Source organism: Ictalurus punctatus, chromosome 4 (genome assembly GCF_001660625.3).
Source record: "Ictalurus punctatus breed USDA103 chromosome 4, Coco_2.0, whole genome shotgun sequence".
Lineage (NCBI taxonomy): Eukaryota > Metazoa > Chordata > Actinopteri > Siluriformes > Ictaluridae > Ictalurus > Ictalurus punctatus.
Genome location: NC_071284.1, coordinates 2,998,627 through 3,020,435, shown reverse-complemented (window position 1 = coordinate 3,020,435; position 21,809 = coordinate 2,998,627). Strand labels below are relative to the sequence as shown.

The window sequence follows — 21,809 nt, the reverse complement described above, 5'->3', positions numbered from 1 at the left end:
GTTCAAAACATAACAAGTGTTGCATTTTTGTTTCGAGTTCACTCCGTGTGCTTGTGCTTGTTCACACTGCCACTAGTCTATATTCGAATCCTGTCTCCGCCCCTGTCCCGTTATTGGTCAGTTACCTAATGTATGCACCTGTTCCGAGTTCTCCTCTTGATAAGTTTGTATTTATAAAGCCGCATGTTCATTTGTCTCATACTATATACATCACTATAGTGTGTGTTAGTGACGGTTAGTTTCCTACAGTCCCTGGTCTTTGTTTACAGTTATACTTCCCTAAGGCTTTTTCCAGTGTTACTTTTCTGAGTATGGATCTGCCCATGATTACCCTGTCTGGCTGCACCTTGACCCCTGCTATGTTTCATGAATTTGATTCCTAGATTTCCCTCAAAAATTAAGAATAATAATTCTCAATTTTACACAGTTGCATCCTGTCTTTTCTAACTGCATGTTATAGTTATTTGTAAAACAGGTAAATAATTAACAAGTCTCTATCTATCTATCTATCTATCTAGTATATTCTATTATACTGAACATACTTTATATCTATATACAATAGCATAACCAGAGGAAAAAAAATATTTTTGAGTAGTCTGAGTAAACTGGTATTAATAATAATAATAATAATAATAATAATAATAATAATAAACTTGTAATATTCATGTATTCATTATATTAACGTAATCAATCCAAGTACGTTTTCTTCATTTACTTGGTAGTTAACTTACAGTAGTGTATACTTACAATATATTTAGCAGAACGAACCAATTGAACCGATTTAACAATGAACAAAAACCCTCTTTGTGATTTGATCTGGATTCTATAAAGGGATGCAAACTTTTGCTCTCAGCTGCTGACCTAACAATAGGTGGACTTTATCTTTGTGTCTGTTAAAACTGAACTTTAAGAACCCCAGAGTTCTTTTACTGAGATAGATAGATACATGAGATAGATAGATAGATAGATAGACAGACAGACAGATAGACAGACAGACCCCATAATCCGTGATAATTAAGGCTTTAGACTAGACGCTGAAGATGGACTTGCGTCCCAAACCGCACAGTAGCACACTGAAAAGTGTGACAAAATATATTATGCCAAAATAGTCACCATGTGCGATGGAGTAAGACGCGGATTGGAACACAGCCGGATCGCTCGCTCTCGCTCTCTCTCTCTCTCTCTCTCTCTCTTGATTTTCAGCACGAGAAAAGGAGGAGTTTGTTTATTTTAAAAGCAACATTTAGAACAGCACCGAACGTACTGTACTTTTATCCATTTAGGTTTACCTCAAGGGACACGAATAGGCCTACATTAATCTACTTCATAGATATTTTAATAAACCGGAATAGACATTTAGGATATGTTTGGGAGGCGTTCACGTTACAAGTGAGCTGTTCATCATTCTGAAAATTAAAACAACAACAACAACAAAGTAACTTGCGCAAACAAAGTAACAAAAAGCGCAACTTGCAGCTCAGGTGAAAGTGAGAGAATTTTCAGATTTTCTCTTTTGAAGCTCGACGTGTCTGCTTGTGGATTTAACCTCAGGATAAAGGTAGGGAAAATATGTTTTAATTCAATTTTGTAACATGTCGGCGTTCATCAAGTTAGTGTTAGTATTCGGAATGGGGAACACTGGTTTTGTTCAGTAGGAATGTTATGTCATGTCAACTTTTGTATTTTTTTAATCAAAAGTTAATGTCAGAAATATGTCATTTGCGATTGAATACTTTATGTGAATTGTGACTATATAATACTGCCTAAAAATAAAGGGAGAGTTAAAAAGCTATGTCTGACTCTTCAATTCAAATCAAAGTCTTGAATTGTTTTATATTTGTACACCAATGTTCCTAGTATTTCTCAACCTTTGGCTCTATAAAGTGTATGTTGTTTTAATTAAAATGAGCAAATTTGAATAAAAAAAAATCTGCACACATTTTTTTTTAATTTTTGTATTTTTATTTTTTATTAGAACACGTCCAAAAAAAGACACAAAGATCTTTTAACTATCCAAAGAACCAGAACTTTTTCCACCATCAATGTGAAATGTATTTATTTTAAAAACAATCAGAAATATTTCAGGGAAAAATAAGAAATAATAATAATAATAATAATTAAAAAAAAGTTGCATGAGGTAACCTGGTTGCATAAGTGTGCGCACCCTTTTATAATTGGGGATGTGTTCAGAATGAACCAATCACATTCAGTCTCATGTTTAAAAGTAATTATCATACAACTGTCATGAATGAAATTTATTATTATGATTAACCCTAAATAAAGACCAACTGTCGCTGTAGGATGCTCTTCACATCATCTTGGTTTCATCCGACTGCTGAAGCTGTGGTCTGGAAAGAGCTTGTAAAGCGTGTAGGGTGTCTCAATTGTCGAGGTATCGATCAGGAGAGAGGTCTAAAAGAATTTCTAAAACATTAGATATCCCATGGAACACAGTGAAGGCCATCATTAAGAAGTGGAGAAAATGGGGTACCACAGTGGCATTACTAAAAGCAGGACGTCCCACAAAAAATTTACAAAAGGAAAAGACAACAAATTACCAGGGAGGCTGACAAGAGACCTACGTCAACATCAAAGGAGCTGAAGGAACATCTGAGAAGTACTGATTACTCTGCATGTCACAACAATCTCTCATATTGAGAGATCGAGGAGGCCCGGCACACATTCAGTGTTCCAGTTCATCCCAAAGGTGTTCAGTATGGTTGAGGTCAGGGCTCTGTGCAGTCCACTCGAGTTCTTCAACTCCTACCTTAGCAAACCATGTCTTCATGGAGCTCGCTTTGTGCACAGTGGCATTGTCATGCTGGAACAGGTTTGGGCCTTTTAGTTCCGGTGAAAGTCTAGAACCTGTTGATTGGTTTTTGTTCTGTTCCTTTGGTGGAATAAAAGTTTTAAGGGTTTCCCCACTGGGACAAATGAAAGAACCTTTTTCCTAAGAGTGTAAGTTTGACCATCTGTCTGTCCATCAATAAACAGGTTCCATATAACACTCTATAGGGTTCTTTGGTTTGTCCCTCTGGAGGAACCCATAAAGCTTTTATGTAGATTTCTACAACAGAATACAACCCTTTTTGGTAAGAGTGTATGTATCTTTGCTCTTAGAAAAAAGGGTTCCTTAGGCGTTCTTTGGATAGTTCTTTGGAACGTTCTTCACTTCCTTAAAGTGTGCTTCTTGGTACTGTTTTATTGTCGGCTTTTACAGCATTTTACAACAAATGTGTTTCAGTAATCAACAAAAGTTATGATGTAGTACAGAAGGTCTCTATCTAATGCTATCTCAATATGTTACAGTTTTAGAGACAAACCACTGCTTCACCATGAACACCATGGAGCCCAGCCTGAGTATGGACTACATGGACAATGTCACCCTCAATGTGACTCCCAGTGACACAAACATGACGGGTATCACCCAGATCATGATCCCTCAGGAACTGTTCCTGATGCTGGGATTGATAAGCCTGGTAGAGAACATTCTGGTTGTTGCAGCCATCATCAAGAACAGAAACCTGCATTCTCCGATGTACTATTTCATCTGCTGCCTCGCCGTGTCCGACATGCTGGTCAGCGTGAGCAACGTGGTGGAGACGATGTTCATGCTACTCACGGACCACGGCCTTCTGAGTGTGACGGCAAGGATGCTGCGTCACCTGGACAACGTCATCGACATCATGATCTGCAGCTCTGTGGTGTCCTCGTTGTCCTTCCTGTGCACCATCGCAGCCGATCGCTACATCACCATCTTCTACGCCTTGCGCTACCACAGCATAATGACCACACAGCGTGCCATCACCATCATTGCGATGGTTTGGTTGACCAGCATCACCTCCAGCTCGCTGTTTATCATCTACCACACTGACAACGCAGTCATCGCCTGTCTCGTGACCTTCTTCGGCATCACGCTGGTTTTCACAGCGGTGCTCTATCTGCACATGTTCATCCTGGCGCACGTGCACTCCAAACGCATCATGGCGCTCGATAAAAACCGGCGCCAGGCCACCAGCATGAAAGGCGCCATCACGCTGACCATCCTGTTAGGGGTTTTCATCATTTGCTGGGGTCCATTCTTCCTGCATCTGATCCTAATCCTGACGTGTCCAACAAACCCTTATTGCAAGTGCTACTTCAGCCATTTCAACCTCTTCTTAATCCTCATTATATGCAACTCTCTCATAGACCCTTTGATTTACGCGTATCGGAGTCAAGAACTGCGAAAGACGCTTAAGGAAATAGTTTTGTGCTCTTGGTGCTTTGTTATTTAAGATCCATTGAGAGAAAACAGCAGACATAGTGTACAGTTTACGCCCGTAAAGGCCGCGAGATTGACGGGTAGACGTTTGACTTCTAAATTTAATTACAACCTTCGTTATTTATCTATTTCAAGGACTAAAATAATGCACTTATGCAAACTGGACTGAAGAAATAGGACCATTTGGCTGTTACAGTGATGATGGCATAAAAATAACTGAATGCTGACTTCTCACGATTCAGCATCAGCTCTAATTAAATGCAACGGTTGATTTTTAATCCAGTTAAATTGGCGTGTGACGATGTCCGTCGGACACTATTCAAGATAACGCTTATTATCCTCATCACCGTCATCTCATCATCATGTCTGACACTCCATCTGGGAGATTTTTTGGAGATGTATTTATTTATTCTTTCAGAGAAATGTCTGAATTTTATGTTGAGAAGATAATTCCTAGGATACCCTTTTAAAACTAAAACCTTTTAATAACTCTTCACTTCAGTAACGACTGCATTTGGCTCGTATTCAACGTTAAACTTTATTAAGATGATGGCTTTCTTGTTACTGGTGATTTTGTGAACAAAAATATTAGAATCATCATGTGATTTTCATACGAGAAGAATCTTTTATGAAGTGACTGAAGATTTTAAGGCAAGTAGATCACGATCAAGCTGTGAGCAGACATTTAGATAAATAAGAAGCTGTGTCGTTGAGTCGGAAACTGTTTTGTTCACCCCCCCACCCCCCAGTATTTCTTTAAAGTCTTTCCTTACTAGCTTAACAAAATATTAACAGATTTTTCTCCAAAAAAAAAAAATTGTTTTGTTACAAACTTCATAAGTATTTAACGCAAAATCTTTCTTTTTTTGTGCTATCGAATTAGCATCGTTAATACGGTGCTTGTTTTTTTTTTTTTTTTTTTTTAAATGTTCGTTTTATCTTCTGCTATTAAATACGATTTGTACTCATTCATCTGGGACTTTGAAATATGAATTTTTTTTTTTTGTTAGATTTGTTTAAACCGCATCACGAGGTGTTGCTGCGGGCAACATAATTAAGGCAATAAATAGATTGTGCTCAGCTGCATGCGACATGAAGACTAGTTCTCCAGTGTGGGAAAAGCACTTTTTAGAAAAGCAGAACTTTCCAAGTCACTAAATTAAAGACCCATAAATGTAAAATAGTGACAGCAGAGGCGTAGCGCTAAATGATTTAGATCATTTTACAAAAGGTGTTTTGCACAGTGTGTACATAATAATATATACATTATGTATGTATGTATAATGAGGGGATATAAGTAATAAGACACTTTTTTGTTTTTGTTATTTAATATACTTCCAGTGTATATATCCACTTCAGGTTTACATGCGTAATGTCTTTTGACTTTGTATTTTTAAATATGAGTTAAAAAAAAAAAGAAGTATGTATTTAAAATCATAACCAAAGATATGTTTAGAATACTAAAAGTGCTAGGTATTAAAATATAGCTGTAAATGTTAAAAACGCTAAACTAAATCACGTGCTAGATACAAATGCTGCAAAAAAAAAAACAATTCTTTCATATAAATAGTAACAATCATGATGAAGGAGCTTTCTAAAGTTCCCATGGACGACATTACTAAACACTCAACTTGAAACAGAGCCATAGCAAAGATCTTAAACATCCAGATCCATCCAAACAACAACAATTTGTGTCTAAATGCATTGAGACAAGAACACCACGCCCACAGTAAAGCACGGTGGTGGGAGCATCATGATATGGGGTTGTTCCTCTGTAAACAGTAAGAAAACATGAACAGATGTAGGAGGATATACTAGAGGAGAATTTAATCTTATCCTCCAAGACACTGAATCTGGGGAGAAGTTCAACATTTCAACAAGACAAAGACCTGAAACATACATCCAAATTAACTCAAGACTGGTTTCTAAAAAAGAAGGTTTAGGCGTTTGCATGCCCTAGCCAATCTCCTGCCTTTATTTATGGAGGATTATGAAATTGAGGGGAATTGAAGATGATCTGCCAAGAGAAATGGGCCGAAATGAAACCACAACTCTGCGGAAAGCTGCTTATTTCTTACCACAGACATCTTGAAGCTGTAATAGTAAACAACGGCTTTGCAACACAGTCCTAATGATGTTGATTGGTTCATTTTTAAACATATTTTTGTTTATGTATGTGGATACATACTTTATTTTGTTCATATTCATACAAATCAGTACAAATGAACTGAAAGTGTTTAGCACTTTCCCTCATACCTCCGTGGTCGGGGGTTCAGTTCCCACCTGCTTTGTGTAAGGCACTGAACAAAATGGCTCCTGACTATATCTGTGATCTCTTTCAGCCGTACACTAAGAGCATATAGTCAACTTGTATTATCTGTTCTTTGTTTTAAATCTAAGGGGGCTTTTTCTGTTGCTCCCCGTAATCTCTGGAACCGTCTACCTTTTAATATCAGAGTCTCAAACATCGAGTGTTTTTACAGTTAGTCTTAAGACTTTTTTTTGTGTAGCTTTTGATTCATTTAAACGTACTGTTGTTATTTTTGTCTTTATTGCCATTGTCTATGGATACTATAATTGTTATTGTAAAGCACTTTTGGTCAACTTTTGTTGTCTTTTGATGTGCTCTATAAATAAAGTTTGACTTGATATATAAAGTACACATCTTAAACACCCTATTGTAAGTTCAGTGAGCGTGTACGACCCTTTCATTAGACCGCCTGTGTAACTGCCCCTGTGGCGGTGTAGGCCCCAGATTTGAAGAAGATTTGGTAAATAAACTCTTTATTTTTAACAAGGTTTTTTTTTTTTTCTCAATCATTTATAGACATCAGACAGAAGCTTCCTTCACATGACTGTGGCTCGGGGCAGGAAACGTAAGCCAAAAGTTCGTTTTGCTCTTTCATGTGACTCTCATCGATGTTTTGTTATGAAGTACGTGTGAATATACACCTACAATTTATCTACAAAACAAGAACTCATGTTCACTTAATGGTCGGATTAAAACAACATCCCAAATATCACAGCTATCCGAGTCTAAGTGTAACAGTAAAAGTTTAGCAATGGCTTTATTACCGAGCTCGAAAGTTTGCACCCCCATTAGTTTATTTGATGTGTTTAAAAACTCTTTAAGGCATGAAAAGTTCAAAGCCGGCTCAAACTCACAAGCTGTTTGCTGTGAGAGTTATTCAACGGGAATTGGGAAAAACAGCAATCACATGATCTAAAATAGAACATAACGACCTTTCACAGGGGAGATATCTTTGAGAAGGGGATAAAAAGATATCAAAGTGTTCATTCAGTAATTCTGGAAACACAGGCATAACGACACCACCAAAAAAAAAACAAAAAAAAAAGACAGGAAAATGATTTTGAAAATGAAGGAACATCTATAGAACATAACTCGGATTAAATATTAGTAAGGATGTGTATACTCGTAAATATGGTAAGGTTACATTTCAGGCCAAACTGCATGATGTTTAGTCACCTTTTAGACTGAAGTAACCCTCTGACTTCTGTGAAATATATACTGTGGTTTCTTCATTGTATAATTTAATACTTTAAATGGATACAAATTACAGTGTAAAGGTGATTTACTATTGCTGTTACTATTCCTATTATATTCATTCTTATTCCATCAAGATCAAGGGATCAAGATCCCTTCTGTGTCTGACCGTACTGTAATCTGCCAAAGCAGTCATATGACCCTCCTTCCTGTGGAATGCAGTAATGAATGGCCTTAATTACCTCCCTGACTCACGTAACGTTCAGAACTCTGTCTGTACTGTGCTGAAAAACAAACAAACAAAAAAAAAAACATTATTCCAGAAGACTCGGATATACAGTGCTATAAAATACTTTCTCAGTTTCACAACACTATGGAAAAGATCACTATTGTTTGAAAGAAAGGTTCCATTTAGAACCCTAAATAATTTTTTAAGTTGTCCCTCTTTGAGACCCCTTAATGGTTCCAGATGGTTCCTTAATCAACAGAGTTGATTAGCTATTCAAATAACTTTAAATCTGGCTAACATTAAGTTAAAACTAAATAGGCTTCATGATATGCTTCGAAGGATATAGAACATTTGGTTTGGTTATCCCTTGGAAACCTTTAACGTTTCTATGTAGAACTCTACAACAAAGCAGAACACTATTTACTTGAATTATCCTTAATTATCCAAAGAACCAACGAGTTATCCAACGATAGAGAACATTTGAAGAACCCTTTTTTTTCTAAGAGTACACCTATTAACTTGGTAGTAATGTGATACAAACTCCAAATGATTGGTCCATCCATACATTTAATCATTTATCCGTATCACGCAGCCTATCCCAGCCTACGGTGCATGTTTGGACTGGGGGAGGAAACGGGAGTGCCTCGAGGAAACCCTCAAAGCACGTGGAGAACATGCAAACTCCGCACGGGGGGTTCAAACCCCCAACCCCGGATGTGCGAGGCAAATATGCTAACCACTAAGCCGCCATGCGCCCCTCCAAAATATTGGTAATTATTTTAAATGCAACTTTAAATTAAACTGTCTTGGTAGTTTGTTTCCTCTAAAGTGTTCTTCAAGGTTTGTCAGCGGTTCATGGTACAACTAACGGAACCCTTTCTGATAGGGAAAAATTGTTGTATGATTCTACATAGAACCTTTAAGGGCTCCCCCCAGAGGAACAACCACAGGACCCTTAAATGTTGTAAACTCACATATAGCATAACATACACCTATCTGAACAACACATCAATATCTCTATATTTACTCCTAATCAATATGCAAATTTATGCCAGATTATATTCTCTTCTCTTTTTTTTTTTGCTATTCAATATCTGTCACTCTCTAGAATTGTTTAGTTTTCTTTGATTCTTGTTAAGTTAATGTTTTTGTAGTTGTTGATGCGCAAATATATAATAATAATAATAATAATAATAATAATAATAATAATAATAATAATAATTCATACAGTTCATTCATACAATCTTTTATTTATTTCAATGTTTTCATTCGGCTTTTATTTTTATTTAAGCGGGATTGTTTTAAATAATCCATGTATGCAGTATGTTTCACTGTTTCCCCAAATGTTTCTGTTCAGGTCGTGTATTAAAAGCTTCAACCCTTATAACTGATTAGAGTTCCATTTCTCTTAATGTTACTGCATGTCATCTTTGATTGTAACTAGTTGGCTGTTTACAAAGTCAGTTAGATGGAAGGGGATCAGTTTGTCATGTGGTATATTGTGTTTTACCTCCAAGGAACTCTGACACACATTGGCCACTAGAGCATACTGTAGTCCACTTTATTTTCTTTTTCTCGCTCATTTCTTTTGATGTGTGATGTGAACACATCATTTCATTTCTTTTTTAAATTGATAGGTTTTATAGCTCTAGTTCTGTCCTCCATAACAAGTTTTACGTGGCTGTAGTCAGTTTGCATTTCTTCGTTCACACTGTTGCATGTTGAAAACAAGCACACACACAATAAAGTATGACACTGTAAAGGATTTGATTTACTACATCCATATTATTGTAGTGCTGCAGTTTCATAGCATATCATAAATCAAGAAAAACAAAACTCAACGAATAACATGTGACTTATGTGTGTATGTACACACACTCACACACACACACACACACACACACACACACATCCATCCATTCATCTTCTATACCGCTTATCCTTTTCAGGGTCACGGGGAACCTGGAGCCTATCCCAGGGAGCATCGGGAACAAGGCGGGGTACACCCTGGACAGGGTGCCAATCCATCGCAGGACACAATCACATACACACTCACACACCCATCCATACACTACGGACACTTTAGACATGCCAATCAACCTACCATGCATGCCTTTGGACTGGGGGAGGAAACCGGAGTACCCGGAGGAAACCCCCGCAGGGCCCTGGCGGGACTATATATATGTATATATATATGTGACACTGCTGTTGAATTCTCAACTGGTCAGAAAGTGCTGATTCATCCTCTATAACAGCAGTTCTGACAGTAGTGCAGATGCAAATTACAGGTTTATATGAAATATTAATGTTCTCATTTTAATATGTTATTGTTTCTATAGTAACAGATCATTTGCAGGGACTTGTATAGCTAATATAAGAGATTAAAAATGTATAGAATTATGGATATGGTCAAATCTGCTGTAGGTGTTTATGTAGGCCTATCATTTATGGTAGGAGTCTCAAGTGTCAGCGCTTTGTCCTACAGTTAGGTGTACTGTAAAGCTGTAACACAGGGACGTCTTCAGTCCAGAAGAGTTTAGGCTTTGCAGTTACAAGACAAGCTGCAGTGTATATTTTATTACCATCAATCGAGAATGAAAGAGAGGCCGGTGAGGGAACGACTGTACATAGGCCGAATCGCTCTAACATAAGCTATTGCTATAACAGGAATTCATTTTTTTTTTTTTTTTTTAGAACATTAATTGTAACTATAAACAGATAAAAAGTATTGTGTGTTATTCATGAATAATAAATAAAAACGTTAGTGTTGGCAAACAGGAATATATTCAGGATGTGCTGTTATAGAAAAATAACCAACTTCTATGTGGTAAGACTGACTGCTTCATCATGCCATCTCGTCGCTGATTAATTTCCTTTAACAGCACAACCTGTAGTGTTTTATTCCTTATAAATAAAAGAATTTCATAACTACAACCACTGCACTCACAATAATATTCAAATGAGACAGACATGACATACCAAAAAAGTCATACCAGAGCTGTTCTTTTGGCGTCTTATTCATCTTTCTAACACTGGAACAATACAGTAAAAAAAAAAAAAAAAATCTGGTTATTTATATTTTCCAGAAGGTTTATAATGGAAAGGTGTCATCTAAAACACACACCTACACTAGCAATACATATCAAATTCTTTCTTTATTCTTCTTCTTCTTCTTCTTCTTATTATTATTATTATTATTATTATTATTTTCACATGGTCCATTTATTTTGACACGTTAATCTTTTACTTGTAAGGCATATGCTCTTATTTTTTCGTGATTTTTTCGTCATCTTCTTGTTTCACATGGATGTGTTTTACGATTTTTTTTTTTCAGGATTCATTTATTTTCACATGTTGTGCATTTGGCTTTTTTTTTTTTAACCTCAGAGTTCAAGTGAAATTTCAGAGCAATGCAACTTCACATTTGATTCACTTACACGAGCACATGTAGGTTAATTGTCCATAAGGGGCTCACTTTCTCAAAATTCTCTCTAAATGGGTGGATCCTCGCCTTCTGGTGTCTTTGTGCGGCACCATCTGTCCATGAGGAGGGTTAAAATGATCAGCTCAATTAGGCACTCAGCTGCTTTTGTCCTCCAGGTCCAGAAATCAATACACTATGCTTTAGCCAGAAGTCATGAGTGGGCAAAATTGCCAGTGTGTTTCCCTTAGAGGAAAATACAACAGCAGATGTGTCTCTTCTTGCTTCTTTCTATTGCGTTTAAAGAATCTGATATTAGATCCTTGTGAAAACTGTTCTTCGGTGTGGGCGTGGTCAGAGTGAGTCAGGGATTTTTCCTTTCTTCCTTTTTGTACCATTGCCATGCTGATTCTCCATTACAGAATTTGTACTGACTGTTCATTTTCCTCCAGCCTGGATAAGTGTGTTGTTACAGTGACGAGCCAGGTCGAGTAAACCGTAATGAGATGAGGCCTTGGGAATTCAAGATGCACTGAACAAAGAGCAGGAAGCTGATGTGGAGGGTTGTTTTTTTTAAATGAGAACACAGCTAATGGTGCCAGCTCTGACCTACAAGTGGAAAATAATACTTATAAAATAGATTTTGATAAAAGCAAAAAAAATATTATTTTTTAAAAATCAATTTCTTTACATATAGTGGGTAATTAATAAACCATATATCATTAAGCTTTTCTTTATTATTATTATTATTATTATTATTATTATTATTATTATTATTAGTAGTAGTAGTAGTAGTAGTAGTATTAATAATAGTAGCATTACTGTACAGTTCCCAGTTAGTACACCTCACAGCTTCATGATCCCAGGTTTGATCTGGAGTTAAGTGCTCTCTCTGTGAAGTTTCTCCACGTGTCTATGTGTGTTTCCTCCAGACTCTATAGTTTCCTCACACATCCCAATAACATACTTGTAGAGAGATTGGGTATGCTTAATTGCCCCTCAGTGTGTGTGTGTGTGTGTGTGTGTGTGTGTGTGCGTGTGTGTGCGTGTGTGTGTGTGTGTGTGTGTATGTGTGTGTATGTGTGTGTATGTGTGTGCCCTGGTATCCCATCCAGGGTGTATTCCTGCCTCACACCCAGTGTTCCCGGGATAGGCTCAGGATCTGTCGCCATCAACTGGAAAATTATTATTATTATTATTATTATTATTATTATTATTATTATTATTATTATTATTATAACTGCATGGCCTATACAATCCTTCAAAATCAAACATTATTTCCTAAATCCAGCCCAGCAGCAGATGCAGAAATGCTTCCATGCTTGTTGTAGCCCTGAAACCACAGCACCACCTACACCGGAACAAATTTGATCATCATACACCACACCGGAAGTAACCACAACTCAGAATCCTGCTACTTAATAAAGGCGATTTATTAGCCTATTGTTCTGACTTCGAGTTTTTTTTTTAGCAATATACCCCCCCCCCCCCCCCCCCCCGAAACTTATTTGCCCATTTAATACCCATGGACTGTTCTTTGTAACGTAGTGGTGCTGATGCTGCCGCCTCGCCCCGGTTGCAGCCGGTCGGTTTCTCCGCAGCCTCTGATTGGCCAGCGCCTGCCTGGCTCAGTGACGTCACCGGACATGTGTTAAATCAGCATCGTCTGGGCTTTAAAAGGCCGGTCCGAGCTGTGCGAGTTTTCCGCCGGCAACTTGCAGGAGGAGACAGAGAACAGCACACAGATACACACACACACATACACATACACACACTCACACACACACACACACACACCCTGAGGATGAGAGAGATTGTCCACATCCAAGCCGGCCAGTGCGGCAACCAGATTGGAGCCAAGGTAAAAACGCTTTCATAACTGTTTATGTTCAAAATAATAATAATAATAATAATAATAATAATAATAATAATAATAAATGTAATAGCATTTTTTGTCGGAAAGGGGTGCAGTTCATAGATTAGTGTATTAGGCTTCATTCTGGAAATGTGGGAGCTTCTTTATGGTGTTACAGAGCATGTCCTGTTGTGGGTCGCAAAATGATTTGAGACCACACCCATGTCATTACAGCTGCTCTCTCAAAACGAGATAAGAGACGCATTTTAAAGTCGCAGAGTTTAAAAAAAAACAAAAAACAAAAAAAAACAACTGGAAGCGCTACAGCTTGCACATGCGCAATTGCGCATCAATTTGTTCCTAAACAAGGACATTAGCTTAATTATGAGACGAGAAACATTAAAACGTTTCAATCTCTTAATAGTAGGGAAGGAAATGAAGGCTATTAGGCTGTTAGGAGCTGTAATGAAGCCGCAAGGTCCTTCTTTGTCGCATGACTCGATCGAACAAAGGCACAGGTTCATTTCTCTGCTGCGCCACCAGCCAGCGGTTGACTTGATTTCATTTGTGGGCATATAAATGAACATAGTCAGTATTGTGAGGATTTTGCATAATGCATAATGAGTGTCCTTGCAAAACTGCACACATCTTCGTTTTCTTTTCTTCGTGAGTGAAAGAAAACTAATGGGTTGTTTGAGAAGTTAGTTTTTTTTTTTTTTTTTTAGACATAATCCACATTACAGTGATTTATTTGTTGTAGATAACGTAACAGGTATTTCTGTATAATCCGTATTCTAGATTAATAGATTTATCCCGAAGCCTGTGATATAATGAGATGCTTTGTCATGGTTCTAACGCTTGCCCAGACGCGCTTTTCGTTTCTGCCTAATGATGAGGTAAGCTGAAAGAAAAACACATTATGCAGAACTAATGAATCGCATTACAAATATTACGTCACTCCTGCTTTGTCTCAGCCGAGAGAATTTCGTGCAGAAAATTTTACAGCACAGTCATCCGTTCTTCTGATCTTCTGAAGTTCTTCAGAACTTCACTCATCATCCCAGAACTGTGATGCGTAGATGTAACGCCACGTGCCGTGTTACAGCAGGTCTCACAGGTCTACAGTTTAACATCTCGTTCTGATACCTGAGGACCGATGCTGCAAATCGTCCTGACCGTTTCACTCCGTCACCACCGTGATGGTGGTCTCACTTAATTCAAAGCAGAGATATCCTGTGTCACAGTGCATATGTCAGGGCCTTCTGTCGTGGGGGAAGGAAAGCGGAGGGGGGGCCGACTGACATAATGCAGTGATCTCATACTGTCTGCAGCAGGGTACCTTGGCTCAATACACCACAAATCTTTCCCTTTCATTACTTTCCTTTATGAGAAAGAGCTGCATCAGTTTTCCACACACACTCTGATTAGGATCGGGGGTGTTAAAGTAGTTACCTCACACCACTTTCTTTCATTTTCCTTTTTGTCTACAGCACATTAAAGCAACGTCTCTGGCCTGTTTTGGAACAAATGCTTGATTTCTTTCGCCACGTTACTAATGGAGACTTCTTTGTCTCTCTCTTTAAGAAATGAATACTTGCCACATTTAAGAAGCAAGCCCAAGCCATTTAGAGATGCTTAATTACCCATTTAGATGGCAAGTCACATCTGCGTTGGACAGAAAGGATAATTAGAGTAAGAGACTGACGGAGACAGGGAGTGTCGGAGCGATGGAGACAGAGGTGGAGACGAGGGAGCCATGGCCCAACAGACAAAAGCATCACATCACATGGGGCCTGGCTGCTAAATACATATAGAGTCTTGTGAGTTGATATACTCTAGTCTAATAGGATTATTGCAATACCATAATATTGACTTCGATACTGATAGCAAGTACAGTGTCACAGTACCGGATACCAAAATGATACCTGATGTGAAGAAGAGTAGCTGTTACTGTCCTACAACAATGTCATAAAAAAAAAAAAATGTTTTATTCTTCTTATAAAACAGTAATTTGCCAACACTTACAACTCTTATTTATTAAAGAAGAACACATCGAACTCTTTATAGTTGTACTTAATGTTGTGGAACGTCCACGCTTCTAACTAAGCTATAAACAGTTTCCTCACTAGCTTCTTTTTTCCTCTGTCTGGAAGCGAATACGATAAATTGTTACGTTTGTCACGTTAAAAGAAACTGCAAAAGCGTGAACTCCTCTGTCCTGAGTTTTCCGTTTTGGAAAAACTTCAAATAACAGCTAAATAAATGGGTACAATATGTGGACCATCCGCCCTACAGTTCCCTTCAGAAACATTAAGAATGCTTAGACTTGTACGCCAATGACATATTAAAACGAGCGCATTGAAATAAACATGAGATTTGTCGCTGGTCTACTGTCTGAGCCGCTGTTCTAGAAAATTCTCAACATCTTCTGACTAATTAGAATTGAGAATTCAGCCACGCCGTGACATAAAAGAAGGTTTCTTTGTTTCCTGTTGCAGTTTTCTTTCTCTTTCTTACACACACACACACACACAAACAGTAACGGGGACGACATTAACACAGTGTGCCCTCAATGCCCTTGGCACGCTTTGCACTGCAACTCAATGTGTACATGTCTTAGTCTTTTTGTTCCTGATTTTTTGGAGAAAAGCAGCTTGAAAGCCAAGTTCAAAGGTGATATATGAAACAATTTCTGCATTGTTGTTCCCATGGTACGCTTTCTAGCTGTGGTTCTCAGCTCTCAGCACAAAGGAACAGTTACATCATCACTGTAAGGAGAATCGTATATCCAGGTCAGAGCCCAAATCCCAGAAACAGTCTGGAATACAGATCTTTTTTTTTTTCTCTTTACAAGCTCAAAGCACACCTCTTGTTTCTTTCAAATCCAGTCACACGATTCCAAGCGCACATAAAGCACCAGTGAAGAAGTACTTTTTTTTCCTATCAGCTGCTAAGTCATGCTCCTCTAATTTCTAAAGAAAGCTAACGCCTGAATGCCACATTGCAAGGCTTATACAATCTTAGCCGATTGAAAATGTTAGAAATGTTCTAACCTTGACCCCCCAGCCCCCCCCCCCCCCCTTTTTTTAGACAAGACCACGCCCTCACACACACACACACACACACACACACACACACACACACACACACTGGATGTTGAGTCGTAAATATTGACCATATTTAATGTTTAATATTTACGACTTTAAGCCACGACTGGACTCAAATGGGCTGGTGAGGTTAAGAGGTAAATCCGGACATGTTTCGCAATCATTGGAAATGGCAAATGAGCATTTTTCCTGCCGCTTTCTTACAATTTTCTCCTCCTCCATTTTTCTCTTTGCTGGATTGGTGCCATTACTCGTCCCCCGTGGATTGCTGTGTTTCTCTCAGGAGTACATCACTAGCCTCTCCTGTTACATCTGTCTCTAGAAGATCAATCTCCCGGCTCTTACGGCCGCTTCAGGAGAATCGAATTAGTCCAGACCAAATGGACTTAATGCTGCTACTAATATACTTAATATTCACAAACCTAACTATGACGGGATCAATGTGATTTCTGAATAGTGTTTTACCGAAGACGAGTGAGTTAAACGGGCATTTCTGATCAGTGTGCTGTGTTTTTGTGCTCTACAGTTCTGGGAGGTGATCAGTGATGAACATGGCATCGACCCCACTGGAAACTACGTGGGTGACTCAGACCTCCAGCTGGAGAGGATCAGCGTTTACTACAATGAAGCTTCCTGTGAGTCAGAATGAGCTCTGAAAAACGCTAGACGGAAAACCTTCCAGTGCAGGAACTTGCTCACCGTAGATAATATTCTCATTAACAATCAGGAAAGGTGACGACTGTGACGAGGTGGTATCTGGGCAATACTGTAGTGGCATTTTCCAACACAACTGAAAGAACGTCTGGAAATATGCTGCTGTCTTTAAATTCATACACATTAGAAGAGGACATTTAGGACATTTCACTTGCACGACAGATTTGCTTAGCACAATATGTAATATGGTTGGATTGTGATCATTTTTAAATCAAAGGAGTTGTAAGAAAATGTTTGAATGCTAACTCTATCCCAAAACCCTCTCTTTTTATCCACTGTATCTTTTTATACGCAGAAATTTGCAAGTGATTACAAGTTTTCATTTAGTAATGAATGGCACGTTCTAATTTTCGCACCCGTTTATTGTGGAACACCCGGAAAACAAGTTCCTCACATAGTGTATACACACATAAGAGCATATAGTTATATTGCAAAGTCCTCTGTCCTAAGACTAGCAAAATCTTTACCTCTGTCTGTTACAGTCCTGTCCTTCTTCAAGCTGCCTTTATTTCTACAAATGTAGAAGAAATTTAGAAGAGTAATGATACGCATACGCTGAATAACACAATTATCGGGCACAATATATCAAGGTTGTTTTTTTTTTTTTTTTTTAAATTAATCATCATTTGTTTGATTTCTTTCCAGCCTCCAAATATGTTCCCAGAGCCATCCTGGTGGATCTGGAGCCAGGCACCATGGATAGTGTACGATCTGGAGCCTTTGGCCATCTCTTCAGACCTGATAACTTCATTTTTGGTTTGTAAATAATGCAACCCTGTCTCTGTCCCGAGGTCTTTAGCAGCTACAGTTGCATGACCAGGCTTTTTCAGCTTTCAGCTGCCTTTATTAATCAGTTTTGGCTTTAAAACGGTATCAGAATATCTTCTAATGCTTTCCTGCCAAAGATACGTGATACAGCAAAGTGTTTATCAAATTAAAATGAGCAAATCTAGCTAAATGAAAACTAGCGTCTTCTTACATCTTTTATAAATAGCTAATAATGTTTTCTTTTAATCCCCATCTCATTTAAATATCCAGTGCAGTTTGTAATTCTGTTCAACTGTTTATCTGATTAGCAAGTCTACGGTTCTGTAGCTAGCTATTGTAGATAGCTAGCTAGCTAGGTTTTAAGTGTACCTGTATTTAGCAACAGGCTATTGGCCAAACAGGAACAGTTATCTATTCAATTGAATGAAATTCATATTAAATATACCTACTGTGTGAAGGCACGGTTGATTTAGTTAGTAGTGACAATTTCATCTGGCTATGCAAAGTTTGTTAGCTTGTTAGCTAGCTACAGTTATGATGGAAAGCTTTGGAATGATCTTTCAGAAAAAAAAAAACACACAAAAGTAATAATCTAGGGTACGTAAAGGTTAATGCATTTAGGTTAATCTGTCAGTTCACACCTTCATTAAATTGCAATACTAAAGCTTAGCTCAGCAACCTTGCGCTCCAGTTTAACCCCTGGACATTTGCACTGGACTTTCCTTAAATCTAGTCCTGTCGAGTTGCTGATATAAACTGCTATATAATGTACTACCAAGATCATTATTTTATAATTATGTTTTCAGGTCAGAGTGGAGCAGGCAACAACTGGGCTAAAGGCCACTACACAGAAGGAGCAGAGCTAGTGGACTCTGTCCTGGACGTGGTGCGGAAGGAATGCGAGAACTGCGACTGCCTCCAAGGTTTCCAGCTCACCCACTCACTCGGAGGGGGCACGGGCTCGGGCATGGGCACGCTGCTGATCAGCAAAGTGAGAGAAGAATATCCTGACCGCATCATGAACACCTTCAGCGTGGTCCCTTCCCCTAAAGTGTCCGACACAGTGGTGGAGCCCTACAACGCCACGCTTTCCATCCACCAGCTGGTTGAGAACACAGATGAGACGTACTGCATTGACAACGAAGCCCTGTACGACATTTGCTTCCGCACACTCAAGCTGGCAACGCCCACTTACGGCGACCTCAACCACCTGGTCTCGGCTACCATGAGTGGAGTCACGACCTCGCTGCGCTTCCCAGGCCAGCTGAACGCTGACCTGCGCAAGCTGGCTGTCAACATGGTACCCTTCCCTCGCCTGCACTTCTTCATGCCCGGATTCGCTCCTTTGACAGCACGTGGAAGCCAACAGTACCGCGCTCTTACTGTCCCTGAGCTCACACAGCAGATGTTTGACGCCAAAAACATGATGGCTGCGTGCGATCCACGTCACGGCCGCTATCTCACTGTGGCCACCGTCTTCCGAGGACGCATGTCCATGAAGGAAGTGGATGAGCAGATGCTGGCCATCCAAAGCAAGAACAGCAGCTATTTTGTCGAATGGATCCCCAACAACGTGAAGGTTGCTGTGTGCGACATTCCACCCCGGGGGCTCAAGATGTCCTCCACGTTCATCGGCAACAGCACGGCCATCCAGGAGCTCTTCAAGCGCATCTCCGAGCAGTTCACAGCCATGTTCAGACGTAAGGCTTTCTTGCACTGGTACACTGGCGAAGGCATGGATGAGATGGAGTTCACCGAGGCTGAAAGCAACATGAACGACCTGGTGTCTGAGTACCAGCAGTACCAGGACGCCACGGCTGAGGAAGAGGGAGAGATGTATGAGGATGACGAGGAGGAGTCAGAGGCCCAGATTCAAAAGTAAACACTCACAAAGTAGCCATTATAACATGTACAACAACCCTTCTGTAATACCGACCTCTTATCACTCTTCCGGCTAAAATATCTTAAACTTCTCTTACAGGTAGAATAAACTTCATGTTAACCATTTGTGCCAAGTTACAGCAGAAATTCACTTTACTGTACCATAACAGCTTCTTGATGGTACTGTATTTGCTGTATTTGTAGTGTTGTTCACTGACCAATCCTAAATAAACCAGTGTTTCAAGTGGACTTCATGAGTGCAGGCTGCGATATCTTTCCAAGTAACACACGTGTATTGAATTTACAGTCACAGTCTTATACAAAATGAAATAAAGTTTCCCTGAATGATTTCTTCATGACTGTCCTATGTATAGATGACCTAGATGCTGTTTAAAAATAACGCCCATCCCCGAAGGTCATTAGTGCACCTCATGAACAGCGTAAAAATGAAGAACACAGTGTAAAGAGCGAACACATCCTCCAGAGAGCCCTTCCACTCTCTTTTTTCGGCACTGACAAAGTGGACCCACTTAGAAAGATCACATGCTGACACCAATGCAGTTTTCCTTCTGCCTACGAAGTAGATGCACAAACAGAGCAGGCTTTGATAAGCACACTGGCCCTTCTGACGGCTTTACTTCCTGCAGCTTAGACGCTTGTTTCCTCTTATGTGGCTGGTAAGGTGCAGCTCAAACAACACGATCATAGATAAAACTCAACACTGCTCACAATTTATAAGTTAGTCTTTGTATATTAAGTGCATTTTTTTTTACTTTCTGTAAACCTCAGGAGTCTTAGGACACCTAAAGCGTGATTACATCTGCAGCACAAACGCTTCACAATCCCGTTAGCGACTCATTTCAGATAATAAAGACAAAACAATGGTTGCTACATAATTTAGGAGCACGTGAATGGGTATGTTAGATGGAGGACTAGATCCATGCATGCCAAGACCCCTGAGACACAAATGGAACACATGGAATGACACAATTTCACTGATAAATATAAAGAGTGGTCATTAAAGTGATACATATGCATATGAACATTTCCAAATCATACCTACACATGCATGAGGAAATTGTTGATCCCACACAGAACAATGCAAAAAATTAAAAACTAATAAAAACATCGTCATCCAGTGAGCAGCAGCTCCGAGGGATGGCCAGACCAGCCTCGGAAAGCTGACAGGAAGGCCATGGCAACTCAAACAACCACCCTCGACAACGGTGGTGAGCAGAAAAGCATTTCAAAATGCACAACACGCTGAACCCTGAGGCTGAAGACCGCACCAGGGCCTACACACACCAGCCAGGAACAGGAAATCTGGACAGCTGAAGACCATAAACACTTCAATATTATTAAATTAACTTTAAAAAAAACTTGATATTGTTATGCATTGCAGAATCTAAACCAGTATATTAAAATCTTATTACCATCTACCATCATCTAAGTGTTAATATTATCTTTTCAAATACAAACATAGAAAACGGACATGTGGGAAATGGCGACATTTGTCATCACTAACAGTCTGAATTGTCAGAAAAGAGAGGTCTCCGTTTGTGGAGTCCTTTATCCTGGTCAGGATCCAGAGCCTACACTCTAGATGGGAAGCAGTCCATTGCAGGGCACCATGCACACACACATTAACACCTAGAGGCAATTTATCTCAGCCAATCCACCTAGGAGGTGGGTGTGGAAACCCACATGGACATGGACAGAACATGCACAGATCGTCCACTGAGACAATAACTCGAGCTCAGGATACCCTGGAGCTGTGAGGCAGCAACGCTATACCCGGTGCACACCACAAGGCCTATGAAAAAGAAAAACAAGACGCACCCTAGCTGCCTTTAAAGGAGGGCTCTGTAATATTTAGAGCCCTCTGCGATTTCAGTGAAAACACTGACAAGTCCCATTATCCTTCCGTCTCAACTAACTCCACCCCTGCTGTTGAAACTACACGAACTACTCCAAAATTACGCCCTACCTCTTATACTGCTCTACATCCTCTAGTGTACGTCATATGGATACTAACCTATTGTGAGGCATTGTAGGATGTCAGGAG

The 21,809-nt window shown here is 39.3% G+C and overlaps 1 protein-coding gene across 1 annotated transcript; it reads left to right on the top strand.

Annotated features, from left to right (window-relative positions):
• The first annotated feature begins 1,259 nt into the window (after window positions 1-1,259).
• mc1r (melanocortin 1 receptor) lies at window positions 1,260-19,993 on the top strand. Its single transcript, XM_053678231.1, has 6 exons — window positions 1,260-1,558; window positions 3,310-4,276; window positions 12,968-13,280; window positions 16,908-17,016; window positions 17,741-17,851; window positions 18,670-19,993. Exons 2-6 carry the CDS (start codon window positions 3,336-3,338, stop codon window positions 19,743-19,745), a joined length of 2,550 nt encoding a protein of 849 aa, XP_053534206.1. The 5' UTR covers window positions 1,260-1,558; window positions 3,310-3,335; the 3' UTR covers window positions 19,746-19,993.
• The last annotated feature ends 1,816 nt before the right edge of the window (window positions 19,994-21,809 follow it).